Source organism: Labeo rohita, chromosome 21 (genome assembly GCF_022985175.1).
Source record: "Labeo rohita strain BAU-BD-2019 chromosome 21, IGBB_LRoh.1.0, whole genome shotgun sequence".
NCBI lineage: Eukaryota > Metazoa > Chordata > Actinopteri > Cypriniformes > Cyprinidae > Labeo > Labeo rohita.
The window spans coordinates 4979730-4993974 of NC_066889.1; the positions used below are offsets into that span (position 1 = coordinate 4979730).

Consider the following 14245-nt stretch of genomic DNA (forward strand, 5'->3'; position numbering starts at 1 on the left):
GCGCTGGCACTGAAGCTTCTTACATAAATACACATTCCCAGACACCTCCAGGGTGGAGAATAATAAGGCCACCTCCATGTCACCTTCCTCTTAACATAACTGCAAAAAAGCACAGGTATCTGCAAGAGGACACCAACCGGCGGAGATGAATATGCAGGGTGGCTTCTGTCTGCTCTTTCAAGCCTTTATCATTTATCTGCAGAAAAATGGCTCGTGTGCACAAAGAAAACAGTCGAGACTGACAGCCAGCGCGGCATCCTCCATCATGCCCTGCCTGGATGCTGACAGTCCGGCGATTCCCCAAGGTCCAGCTGTCCCCAGACCCCCGCTGTCACCACGAGACCAGACCGGTACCAAAAGGCCGGTCGTCGACCCCGAGACTACCAGAGCAAGCAAGTGGATCATACCCCTTTGGAGCCTTCCGTCAAAGTCTGCAAAGTTAAAATCTCAAGTGTCACTTCCCTCTAAAGTGACGGAGAAGCAGGCAGTATGGAAATTAATGGCACATTGATGGAGAGCCGTCTTTATAGCGGCCTTTTGAAGTCCTGACGGTGCGGAGAACTCTCTGAGCGACGCTTCAAAAGCGCGATTTCAAAACAGCCCTCCTCGCGGCGGCGGCAAAATACGCCGGCGATGTGTACACAGAGTTCTGCTAAATTACGTTAGAAAAAAAAAACAGAGCGAGGAATGTTTACCACTTACCAGGCTAATGAAATTACATGTGCACAAGCTCACACACACGCAGACTCGCGATGGGAAATTATACGCGGCCATTACGTCGGGAGGGGCGAGGGACGTGACTGAATCTGTCTATTGAGCGAAAGGGTAGTTGGGTTTCCTGGCCAACAGCGTCCATTTCATTTTAATGGCATTGCTAATGCAAACTCACCGGGTCGGGCGCTGGGTGGGTATGTGGTGGTGATTTGGGAGCCGTGGGGGGGGGGTACACAGCGGCCCATTCATGGATACGTGGACTCTCGGGTCAGGTACAGGGAGGGGTGTTCTGGCAGTGATATTAATGAGCATTAAGTGAGAGGAGCTCTTTGCATTGGCACCCAAATCCAAACCACAGTTCCATCAGCCAGTAGATGCAATAGATGTGCTCACAAAAACGCACTGTGGCCGTATAGTGGCCGTATCGAATGGTAATACCATGGTACTTTGGCGAGATGGTATTTGGGACAATTACAACTACACTAGTGTTCAAAACTTTCGGGTTGGTAAGACTTTTTAATGTTTTTGAAAGAAGTCTCTTACGCTCAACAAAGCAGCATTTATTTAAAATAAAATAAAATCAAATAAAATCAAATAAAATAACTTTAAAAAGACGTAAAACTATAAAATATATTCCTGTGATGCTAAGCTGAATTTTAAACATAATTTCTCCAGTCTTCAGCATCAGAAATCATTCAGTATGCTGATTTGTGCTCAAGAGACATTTATTATTATCAATGTTAAATATAGTTGTGCTACTTAATATATATATATATATATATATATATATATATAGCCAAACCAAAAATTATTCAGACACCAGATATATTTTTCGATTTACAAAAAAAAAAAAAAGTGATAAAAATTTGGGACCAAAAATTTGATTTGAATGATGACACTTTGACCTGACCGTGTTTTTTGTTTGTTTGTTTGTTTGTTTTTGTTTTTGTAATGTGATACACATAATTCTTTGAATAATAGAGAGTTCAAAATTATTTTGTAACATTCTAAATGTCATTACTGTCCCTTTTGATCAATTTAATGCATCCTTACTGAATAAAAGCATTAATTTCTTCTGTAAAATCTTACTACAAGACAAACAAAATGATAAATCCTTAGTTTATAGCACATATGACAAGTTTGATGTATTCTTTATATTCATGCTGATTTCATAAGGTTTTCAAAAGCATTAACATTTTTGTTTTTACGATTTTTATGTGGTATTTCCATCAAGGAAAACTGACATATTTTTTCAATGTAAAAGTAGTTTTACAAATATTATTAAATTATTAATTCATAAATTCAGTGCTTTCGGGGGAGTCACACCACATGACATAGTACAACCTGATTAAGTTTTAAAGTCCTCTAAAATCAATAGGTGCTACAATAACATAAAAATGTTTTATAACATAATAAATACCAGACGTTGCTTGCTTTGAATGGCCATCAAAGGATGGCCGGTTTACTGAATGCAAAACTGGTAGAAGAAATATCTAACTGTTGACACTATCCAACCAAACCTTGAGCCCCTGGTATTCACAGGACATGGTATTCCAAGGTATTTTATGCTATATGTCTATAAAACATAATATTCACCTATTTCTTTAACGCAGAAGTAAGCCTATGGGTGAGACATACAGAACATTAACGAGAAGAATAACAGTAAAACTGTCTGCACTACAAACCAGTGTGCTCATAATTAAGATATACATTAAAATAATATAGTAAGTAATATGGTAAGACAGCAATTTGCAATATCAAGCAGCAAAACAAGCTGTTTTGTACAGCTAAAAATAGGTGGACGCGGGTGAGACCGCCCCACTCTTACGGGAAGAAAAAAGTGGATACCGTATATACACAAAAACAAACAAACAAAATCAAAAGTTGGTTTTGTGAAACAAAGTTAAACCTGACATTTCACACATACTGCCCGTTCCACCCTGGCTGTTCTAGTGGGCTGATTGCCCAGTGCATAATGGGGGGCTGGTTACAGGGACACAGGGACACATCTGTGTGCAACATATCCCGGGGCAAGGCCATTTCTCCCTAACGCTACTTCAATTCTAGTCCTTATAGCTGCAAGAGGTTGGCTCAGGAGTAGTGTGTGTGCACACCGCCCCTTTAAACACCGCCTCAGGGCACTTGGTTAGGCCCACCGCAGAGAAACACTAGGTGCAAATGTAAAGGTACTGAGTTTGGTTTGTGTTTTGGGGGCAGTTAATTCACAAACAACCCATTCAAAACTGCTTTAGTTGTTATGTTGTAACAGATTACAAGTTTGTCAAATTATAGTTAAATTTCTGAAAAAGAAAATGAAAAAAAAAAATCTATTGTGTGAGAATTATAATCGGGTGGAATCGGGGGCCTATCGCAAATTAGCATCAAATGTAAATGTTGAGCTTTCTAATGATGGAAGGTGCAAAAAGGGATTCAAAATAGGATAAATGAATAAAACATCTTCAGTTCTTCCTCTCTCTCTTTCTCAGCTTTTTCTTCCCTCTCTCTGACACAAAGTCAATGGCATGAATAATTCACTGCTCTCTCTCTCTCTCTCTCAGAGCCACGGGTGACCTTTCCCCACAGGAAGTGGAATCGAAACACAACAATGGGCCCCGAGCACAGGGGGATCCCAGCTAAGGAGACACTCAAAACACAGCGGGGATACAGAGAGCTTGCGGATCCCATACATTATACATTAATAAATTATTCAGTTACAGTCCCTAAAATTCGCATTGAATAAATACAGCCACCCACATGCTGGAGGGGGAAGATCAGCAGAAAGGCTCCGGTCCAGATTGGCCCCAACATCAAACTAAGCAGAAGTCTAAGAGACCGCTCTGAATCATGGGGTAGTGTTTATAACAACTGTATAGAACAATATAATAATTTTAGATTTAGTAGTATAGTTTGAAGTTTGACTTAAAATTAAATTATTACATTGAAATTTAAATTAAATTCTCTAATATCAAATATATCATATGTGACCCTGGACCACAAAACCAGACATAAGGGTCCATTTTTTGAAACTTTCTGAGGGTGCAAAAAAATCAAAATACTGACAAAATTGCCTATAAAAGTTATCCAAATGAAGTTCTTAACATTGCATATTACTATTCAAAAGTTACGTTTTGATATATTTACGGTAGGAAATTTACAAAATATCTTAATGGAACCTGATCCCTACTTAATATCCTAATGATTTTTTGCATTAAAGGTAAAATCGATAATTTTGACCCATATTGTTGGCTATTGCTACAAATATACCTGTGCTACTTATGACTGGTTTTGTGGTTCAGGGTCTATGTTTATTCTATTCTAAATAAAAACAATTACATAATTCCGTAATATATTAATATATTTTAACCACTATACATCTTTTATTTATTCAAAAGTATAATACTTTTTTTCTGCCAAATTTGAATAAACTTTGGTCAGAGGTCATGTTCGGGAATGGCATACTATACTACAAAACTACTTATACTGTAATCTTTGCTGTATATAGTATATATACTATGCATGGTATGCATACTTTATGCACAAAATATCTGGATGACCTGTTAGGTTTGGCAGAAACAAATGTGCAGAAATCACAGACAATAATGAGGAATATTGTCTCCCACAACGCGATATAAAAGATCTAACCTTGCATTTTCTAGTGTTACGGATGAACTGGAAGTGACAATATTTAATTGATAACAGCCAATATTCAAGACATAATGTATAATGCATGTACCTATAATGTTGCATATTTAACTCAACAAGTTGCATGCAATTGTCATATTGCATTTTGTTATTTTGCATTATAAAATCAATTTTTGCATGCATAATGCATGCTGTTTCACAAACTATTTTTAAAAAGCACTTATGTATGCAATACATGCGCTTTTATTTTAGTAAATGATGAAAAGTAAACAGAAATGGAGACGTAAGTGGAATGCAAATTAATGCAAAAGGAATAATTGCCACATACAGAGAATGAAATCTAATTAAAACAGGATTATTTGAAAAACATGTTGACAACAAGCTGCATTTCCCTCACACTTTTTTTCTTTTGCACCTGCAAACGAGTAGCAGAAAGAAGGAAGTGACATCAATGCCTTAGGAGTGGTCCATCCTGTCTGCCATTCTGAGCTCAGGTCAAAATCTCATTTAGCAGGAAGCTCTGATCATCAGAGCGCTGATGTTCACACAAACATCTCACCATGGTAAACAACGATTCCCAGTGCAACATGAGCTCAACGTGCTCTCTGGAATAAAACAAATCACTGAAAATGAATTTCAAACATCTGTCTCTCATGAAAAAGCTGAGATTTGCTGTCAGTTGCAGATTTTCAAATAAGACGAACCCAGACAAGTGCAAAATGTTAAACTCCAGAATTACAGTACACTAAAAATAAAATGCAACATGAATTGAAGCCAATCTCTTTTTCTAACTACGATGCTAATAGGAAAGCTAAAGAGGCTGACTGATTGACAGTCGAATTCAGACGGCTTGATTGACAGGTCTCACACACTCACGCACTCAATCCTCTTACTGATGTTTGAGGCAGTGAGGGGATTCTGAGGGGACACACATAACAATTCTGCTACTTTTAGCTGTTGTGCAACGGAAGGAAGTGATATCTCACCAGCAAAACTCAAAAGACTTGCTCAAAAGAACTAAATAAAACAGAACTGAACAGCAAGAATGGAGAAAACACTGAGCTGATGTTTTAGTGAAAAGAAAGTTGAGAGAGAGAGAGAGACAGACAGGCTCACAGGCAGACAAATGCGTACGCCGCTTTAGGGGTCAACCAGGCGCATGATAGGATTTTCGGCGGTGAACTAGAAGTCGTTAACCGTATATTAACTTGGAGAGGTAGAGGGCGACACTGTTATTATCATCTTTCCTGGCTGGGATTAAATGGGCCACACGCAGCCTGTCACAAAGAGCTGGCACTGAGAAAGCACGAGGAACCTCACGGCGCTACACTGACAAGCAGACGCATTCGAACAAGCCACGGATATTCGCCTCTTTCTTTCCTCTGCCTTTCACTCCTTTCTGATTTCTGCCACTTCGTTCTCACACTAGCCACTAAAAGCGTTTTTTGCATTTCTTCTTTCTTCAATAGGCCAATCTGGACTGGATTAAGTTAACAATGGTTGCCTCAGTCTAATTTGAGACAATCGTGTGCTAAGGAATGGATACCTCTAATTAAACCGTTAATGTAGTATCCCGCTAGTGTGGTCTGCACTGAACTCTGAGACAATTGCTCCAAAGTATTTGGGAACTAAAGGGGCACTAAAGGAATGAATAGACTTGCATTAGAACACATCTGCAAACAAATGGACATGCCTTTCACAGAACGAACCAGTTTTGCAATGATTTTAACAGGAGTCAGAGAGATTACAGTTGAGGTTTGAAGTCAGTATGAAATTCACACATAAGTAATTACAGGTGTAGTTCAGCACATGAATTATGTACATGATAATGTTTGATAACTAGTCAGGGGAAGCGTTTAAATATAATTCATTACTTTAGAACTGTGTAAATGAAAACATATGAATTACCCACCAATTCGGCAAGACATAAAATTCCAGACTGCCATGATAAAGACTGATAAAGTCACAACCGAGAGATATAGTCCAAATTTTCAAAAAGAATGTCAAATTTATGAAAACCAAAGTTACAATCATGAGAAATGAAACTGCAATAACAAGTCACAGATATAAAGTCAGTTTTAAGATAAAGTGTGTGTGTACGTGTGTATGACTGTGTGTGTATGTATGTATGTTTCAGAGGTCGCGTTAACCGAAAATTGTCCATCATTGACAGTTTCTTTTGTTTTTTTGTTTTTTAATCAGTGACGGAAAAATCTGAAGGCCGTCTATTATTTCAACAGATTGCACTGAGGATGACCTATTGTAACTTCTAACTGTAATTTCCACCCCTGTCCAGTTGGTGGCGAGCGGATCCAGAACAAAAACAAAACTGTCAGGAATGTTTTGCTACGTGTTTGATTACGCACAACCGAGTACCCAAAAGCTACAACGATCTACCATGCCACATTAAAGAGTGCCAAAACGGTATTTATCGCTTGAATTTCCTAATGAAATGGACAGAATTCAACATCGGAGACTTTGTTTCATTTCAAAAGTAACACAAAGCTTAGCCTATTGCGATTTATTGGCTGGGAGGCGCACTATGTGTTCATTCATCAACTGAAAACAGCATACACCAAAAGATTGATTGGGATTTACGAATCAATACTGGTACATAAAAATGAGAATATATGAAAATCGCTGTCATTGCGGGGTGTGGTATTGAATATAACAAGTTATGAAGTCTCATCTGTTCATCTGTTCTCTTAATGATAATAATATGCATAAGCCTATCGTCCTGTAGGTTCATAATTAAAAATGAAAATGTGAACAAAAAATAAAAGCAATAAAATGTTGGTTTTTTTAAACAATAAAAAAAATAACTCTAAGCCCTAGTAAAAAAGGAACAGATTTCAAATGCATTTATTTTATACTAAGTATTTTTCAAGTCTATTAGCATATTTACTGATATATTGCTCATGATTTACTGATAGGAAAATTGTAATCAAACTTTGTAATTAAACTTGTGGACAATGCACATTTCTTAATATTAAGCCTACATGTTTTAATGTCACTATTGATGAGGATTGTATGATCTTTAAATAATATCAATCTTTAAATGCAAAATATTTAAAGTGTACCTAAAGTATACTTGCAATAGTTTGACTTTAGCACAATCAAATATTCTTCAGTACATCTTTAGTTGGACTTCAGCACTACTTACACACAATTAAAGTGCATTAAGTACAACATTAGTTGTTCCAGTTCTAGCAGACTTTAAATATACCAGTTTAGTACACTAAAGTGCAATTGCAGGGTATTTTTATTAAGTACATAATATGTAAATGTATTTGTAATATACATAAACTATACAATAAAGATATTTTAATTGAAATTACATTTTAGTACATTTATTTTTCACTAAGAAGGCTTCTGTCATATGGTTGTGATGCCAAAATTACACACTTTCACCCTTAACAGCCTTCTTTTTGTGAAATGCTTTGATTAAAAAGTACTTTGTCTATCTTTTTTTTAAATAAATGTCACATGGTTTGATATTTTGTCAACACAGAACCATTCCGAAGTGTGTCAAAATTTGCAAAACCCAAACAAACAGGCACGACATCAGGCCTTAAACAATGTAAACATTGTACTCGATCACTTTTCTTAAAAAAGAATAATGATCACACACGGCAAGTTAATGTGCTTTAGGATCTACTTTGCCTGCACGCCGTGAACTTTTAGCTTAGAGCTGCACTTTTTCAGCAGGCCATTAAATGTAAAATTCAAGGGCATGGTGACCCATTTCCCCCCATCAGCTCTGCGAATGTTGTTTTGGTTAGAGAACAGAGATCCAGATGTTGAGCTCTGAGGCGCTGAGAGTCAGGCCAGCCAAGAGGGGCTGAGAACCGAGTCTTGGGGGTACAGGAAGTCCCACGGTATCCACGGGAACTTTCGCATTCCATTCTTCGCCGGCCTTCTGACAGCTTCTGACATCCCTCAGCGTGGGCTCACCGCATCACTGCAAGAGCCCTCGCGATCCCAGAGTGGATACAGAACTACTTCCTCCGAGATAGGAAGATGAAACATCCTAAAAGCCGACGGCAGTGCGTTCAAGTAACTTCTTGTGCTGGTGCGTTACAGAAAAAACACACAGCCGTACCCCTCCTGCGCCAGAGGATCTAACATGACGGATATAATAGGCGGCGGGTAAGTGGAGATGTTTGAAAAGGGCCGACAGGAAAGGATTTCGATTGACATGCTACTGTCCGTGCGCTATTGCGTAAAACAAGTACACAGCTCTCTCTGAATCCAAATAAAAACTGTTTCTCTTAACGCTAATTTTAGGGACACGGCTACTTATCCGAGGCTGTTTTGGCACCCTGCACGTAAACAGAAGTGAGATGGGAGGGTCTGGAATAAAATGAGACGTGAACAATAGACGTCCAGGGCTGCAGGGGTTGGAGTGGAGGAAGGTGGGGGTGGAGGGCCTGAACTGAAAGTGATTAAACCGAGAGGAAGAAAGGAGAAAGTGAGGAGGCGTCTATTAGATGTCAGTGTGCTTTGTGTCCATGTCAATGAGACGGGATTAAAGTATTGGAAATAATCTTACGGAGCCGATGAAAGGTCAGTCCGGGAGAGGGAGAGGCCGAGAGGAACATATGGCCCGACTGAGGAGTCGCTAATGTTATACAGCATGTTAGGGACGCTAACGCACACACACATAGGCTATGAATGCGAGAGGGACCGGTTGAAATAAAACAAATAAAGAGATCCAGATAAATAAGTATGAAAGGAATCATCATACATGTGGTGTAAATCGAAGCACTCGAATTCCGTGAGCAGTTATGATTTGTGGTATTCCCTAACAACAACCTGCAGTTGGATGATTCGGTCAAATATATTCGTTGATAAATGCCGAGGGTGGATATTGTTTGTTTACAGATGTTGTTTACAATCCAAATCTTAGTAAATATGAAATTAGTTGTTTTAACAGCATAATAAGGGTTCATTAGTGTTTTTAACACAGATTTGGATTAGCTGTGTTCTTTGTGTATCTAATTAGAGCATCACTCTCAATGCAAAACCAGCAGAATTAGCCATAGCCAGACTAATTACTGGTGTGAAATCAAATCGGCTCGTTGAAAGAAGTGTGTGCTAATGAGCCCTTATTAACCAAGCTAAATAACTCAGAGGGAAAAGGCGGAACTCGGATTTATTTTTCTTTAGGTTACGTGTTTAGGAGAAATAATAAGTCATAATCGAGGCGCTGTCATTGAGCTTGTGAGAAAATGTGTAGCTGCCAAGAATGCATACCAAAATTAGCTTGTTTTCTTCTTTTTTTCACCTTTTCAGTTCTTTCCTGCATGACCCATTTCTCTGGGCTGCAGAAACATGCGACGAGAGATCAGGAGTGACATAATCAGATCAGATCACAACATCTAAACACTCTCACCTTTATGAAAAAAAAGATTTTATATGCAAAGAAATATATGTGGGAGGATTATTAAGTAGGACTGAGGGAAAAATGCAGCATAAATGCACTGCAATTCTGCATCAGTGCAGAAAAAGTCATAATCAGAATTTTAAATAAATTTGAAATAATTTTAGTTTTTAAAAAAATCTGCAACATCTGCTACACTAAATTAAAACAGAGGTTGCATATATGCCATGTCAAGCCATATTTGCACATTTTTTAATGTAGAACAGAGGTGTTACACATGCATTTTCATAGAAACTACAATTGCATGACAATACAAGCAATATATGCACAAAAACTGATAATATACAGTTGAGGTCAAAAGTTTACACCCCCCTTTCAGAATCTGCAAAATAAGAGGGATCATACAAAATGCATGTTATTATTTAGTAATGATAAAATATTTCATATGAATAATTTCTGAATGATTGTATAATTTTAAGATATTTTTTCACTGATAACAACTGAGGGACTCATATGCAAGTATTACAGAAGGTTCAAATGCTCACTGATGCTCCAGAAGGAAAAAACATGCATTAAGAGCCGAGGGGTGAAAACTTTTGAAGATCAGGGTAAATTTAACTTATTTTGGGAAACATGTACATACCTTCTGTAGCCTCTAAAGGGCAGTACTAAATGAAAAAAATATGATATTTAGGCAAAATAAGAAAAATGTACACTTAATCTTCATTCTGTTCAAAAGTTTTCACCCCCCGGCTCTTAATGCATTGTTTTTCCTTCTGGAGCATCAGTGAGCGTTTGAACCTTCAGTAATAGTTGCATATGAGTCCTTCAGTTGTCCTCAGTGTGAAAATACAGACCTCAAAATCATACAGTAATGTTGGAAAGGGTTTAAATACACAAAAATGCTAGACCTGAGGGATTTTTCTGAAGAACAGAGGGCAGTTTAACTGTTCAGGACAAACATGGGACTCATGAACAACTATCACTAAACAAAAAAGCACAGCTGTGGGTCATTCAGGTAACAACACAGTATTAAGAATCTTTTGAACAGGGTCATTTTTATAAATTCAACTATTATTTTCTCTTGTTCACTATATGTAAACATCTTTTATGTGAAATATCTTATATCTTAAGAATCTGTAAACTTTTGACCTCAACTGTATGTAGGTCAGAACATAATTTAGTACGGCTTTTATCCATTGAGAACTACTTTGTATTTGCATTGTGATTCCCTAAAACAAAATTAAAAGGTGAGGTGCCTGAAGATTCCTACCTAGTGGAAATGTAGCAATTTTAGTTTTTGATGGCCTTAAAGTTACCAAGATCTTTTCACTGCACATGGGACCAATGCACATGAGGTCCTCCAGCAGGTTCATCAGCCTGTGTTCACATCGAGCCTGTGTGCTCAGTGAGGTTTAAAGGCGTATGAGCGTGTTTAAGGGAGCCACAGCTGGCTCCCAAGAGTTCTGACCCGTTCTGGTCAAGTGAAGCATAAACTGTGTCGGCTACCCACAAACACGCAAGCCAGGTATGAAGGGGGGCGGCAGATCCGTCGTGTCCGAGCGCGGTCGGCTGAGCAGCTCAAGTCACACCTGAGTCCATTCTGCAGGAACGGGTCAGTGGCTGAAACCGAACAGCCACGACTGTCCAACTCCTTACTGACTGCTGTCTAAAACTGAAGTAAACAAGCAGACCAGAACCAGGAGAGCCGATAGTGGGAAACTTTTTTTTTCTTCTCAGTGTGGTTTAATTTTTTTTTTAACTACAAATGAGCCTGAACGGTCTTTTGACAAACGTCACAAATCAACCTAGTCTGGTCATCTGCACACAATAACTCTTACACACCATTCCATGTGGTGTAAATCAAGTCATTTTTCCCCTCGGCAATAGATTCTCACTGCGATATACCCATGATTTGTGGCCTTTCCCAGTGTTACGGGCAGATTATGGAAAAAAGGCGTCTTGGGAAGTTGGGAAGCTGCATATATTCCAGCAAAGGCCTTTTTAGCGAGACCAAATCAAATGTGATTCAGTGCTGATTTCTTTAAATAGGCTAAGGAGCTCTTGATATGTTCACCTCACGTGCCTACACATCTCAAAGGAACGTTTAGCAATTTTCATTGAGCGTAGCGGTTGCTGCAACAATGGGAAAAAGACTGTGCTGTTCAATCCATGAGAACCGTGACCTGTCAAAATAAATGCCCTTAGACGTCAGCTAATAGCTTCCACATTACAAAACACATAACTGCACAGAGCTAGCCTGCAGCTAACAACATTAACAGCAATGAAAACACTACCTCAAGGACTATGAAATCTTTAGAATCCTATTAGCATTAATGCTAACATTATTACAACTACAATTACATCATTCAAAAAGGATGCAGGGGTTTAATTTTGGATTTAAACAGACGAATGTTGGGTGAAAGAAAGCGATGCCCTAAGGGATCGAGAGAGATGGCGAGAACAGGGTAGCGAGGATAGGGAGGGGGGCAAGGGTCTTTGGCGTCTATTGTTTCACAGCCCATTATACATGTGGGTTTGATTAAGACAGAATAGAAAGACCAAGAACACTGTCTTTTTTTTACTTCTTAGGGGGGGACCATAATCCAGAACCGGGCCAGATCTCAATTTGAAATACATACCATGTAGATATTATCCAAATTGCTTACATGTTTACTGTCAAACATGCTCTCAAGAGAAATTACTCACTAAACACTTTTAACTCTTTGACTAAAGCCTTTAGGCCTGTAATTTACTCAAGCAAAGACAGCAATAAAAAGCACATTAATATCAAGTGTTTGGGCTCAGCCGATTCTGATCCCACAACAAAAAGAACATGGTGACAAAATAGCAGCAAACGAAACAACATGACAGAGCATTTGACTAACAAGTGACTCGAACGTACACACACAACAGGCCGTAAGACTCCAGCGTGTCCTGAGAACTACTTCAAAAGCGACGTCAACCACAGCCTCAAACAGCATGACGATAACAATGAAAGTATCAGATGTTTTCAGGCACACAAACACTGTCAGGAAGTGTTAATGAGGGAGAGTTTCCTACCTGTCGATGATGACGGGATCCGAGGGTGTCTCGTTGCGGTTCCCGCAACTCTTTTTGTCACAACAACGGCTGAAAGAAAGAAAAAGATGAGTTTAAATCAGACATCCTACGTCTTAAAAAAGTCTACATTTTCTGGATGTTTTTGTCTGTTATTTTAGCAAGTCATAGTTTTCATGTCTTTGTATTTGGATTTTGTCTGTTAAGAGTCTGAATTGTGAGCTATAAACATGCAAATTTGAGGGTAAACTGTCTGAATTGTAAGATATAAACTCACAAATTCAGAAAAAGAGTCTGAATTGTGACATGTAAACTGAAATTTGAGGAAAAGAGTCTGAATTGTGAGACATAAATTTACAATTGTGAGGAAAAAAAGTTTAAACTGTGAGATATAAACAATTAAATAGATTTAATTGTGAGATATAAACTCGCAAATTTGAGGAAAAGAGTCTGAATTGAAGGATATAAATTTGAAAATTTGAGAAAAAGAGTCTGAACTGTGATATATGAACTAGCAAATTAGAGGAAAGAGTCTGAATTGTAAGATATGAGCAAATTTTAAGAAAAGAGTCTGAATTATGAGATATAAACTTGCAAATTTGAAGAAAGGTGTCTGAATTGTACGATATAAACTGAAATTTGAAGAAAAAGAGTCTGAATTGTGAGACATAAATTCACCCAAATGTGAGAAGAAAAGTCCAAACTGTAATATATAAACTTAAAAATTTGAGGAAAAAGAGTCTGAATTTTAAGATATGAGCAATTTTTTAAAGGGTCTGAATTATGAGATATAAATGCGCAAATTTGAAGAAAAGTGTCTGAATTGTAAGATATAAACTGAAATTTGAGGAAAAAGAGTCTGAACTGTGAGATAAAAACACAAATTTGAGGAAAAGAGCCTGAATTGTGAGATATAAACTCACAAAATGGGGAAAAAAGAGTGAATTGTGAGACAGATTCACAATTGTGAGAAAATGTCTGAACTGTGAGATATAAACTTGCAAATTTGAGGAAAAGAGTCTGAATTGTGAGATATAAACTAGCGATTATCAGATAAAAAGACAAAAATGTAAATTCAAAATTCTGAGAGGAAAAAAAATCTGAATTGCAAGGTAAAAAACACCATTATTTTTTCATATATTGATTTTATGCATAATTATATTGTATAAAGAAACATACTCAACGCTAGAACCTCAATGTAAATGTTTAGAAATGCAAGCTATACTTTATCCAACAGGAATTTAACTGGATGGTGATAAGTAGTCTCTGTAAGTCAAATAGTTAAAGAGGGAGGAGTTTAAAAGAGGGCTTGATGACATCACTCAAAAAGGAAAGTCATTTCATTGATTTGATATTTGATAGATGAAAGACCTTTTTTTTTCTGAATAAGTTTAAATGATGAATCTTGCACAGCATGTATGAAGAAAGCAATTAAGAGTCGAAAAA

At 37.7% G+C, this 14245-nt stretch overlaps 1 protein-coding gene across 5 annotated transcripts in view; it reads right to left on the reverse strand.

Moving 5' to 3' along the window:
• Positions 1 to 14245, reverse strand: part of ebf1b (EBF transcription factor 1b) — a 155073-nt gene that overhangs the window by 121478 nt on the left and 19350 nt on the right. For all 5 annotated transcript variants that reach the window (XM_051092974.1, XM_051092971.1, XM_051092972.1 and 2 more), the window contains exon 6: positions 12803 to 12871. In XM_051092974.1, coding sequence (XP_050948931.1) covers positions 12803 to 12871 — 69 coding nt within the window. The remainder of the gene's footprint in view (positions 1 to 12802; positions 12872 to 14245) is intronic.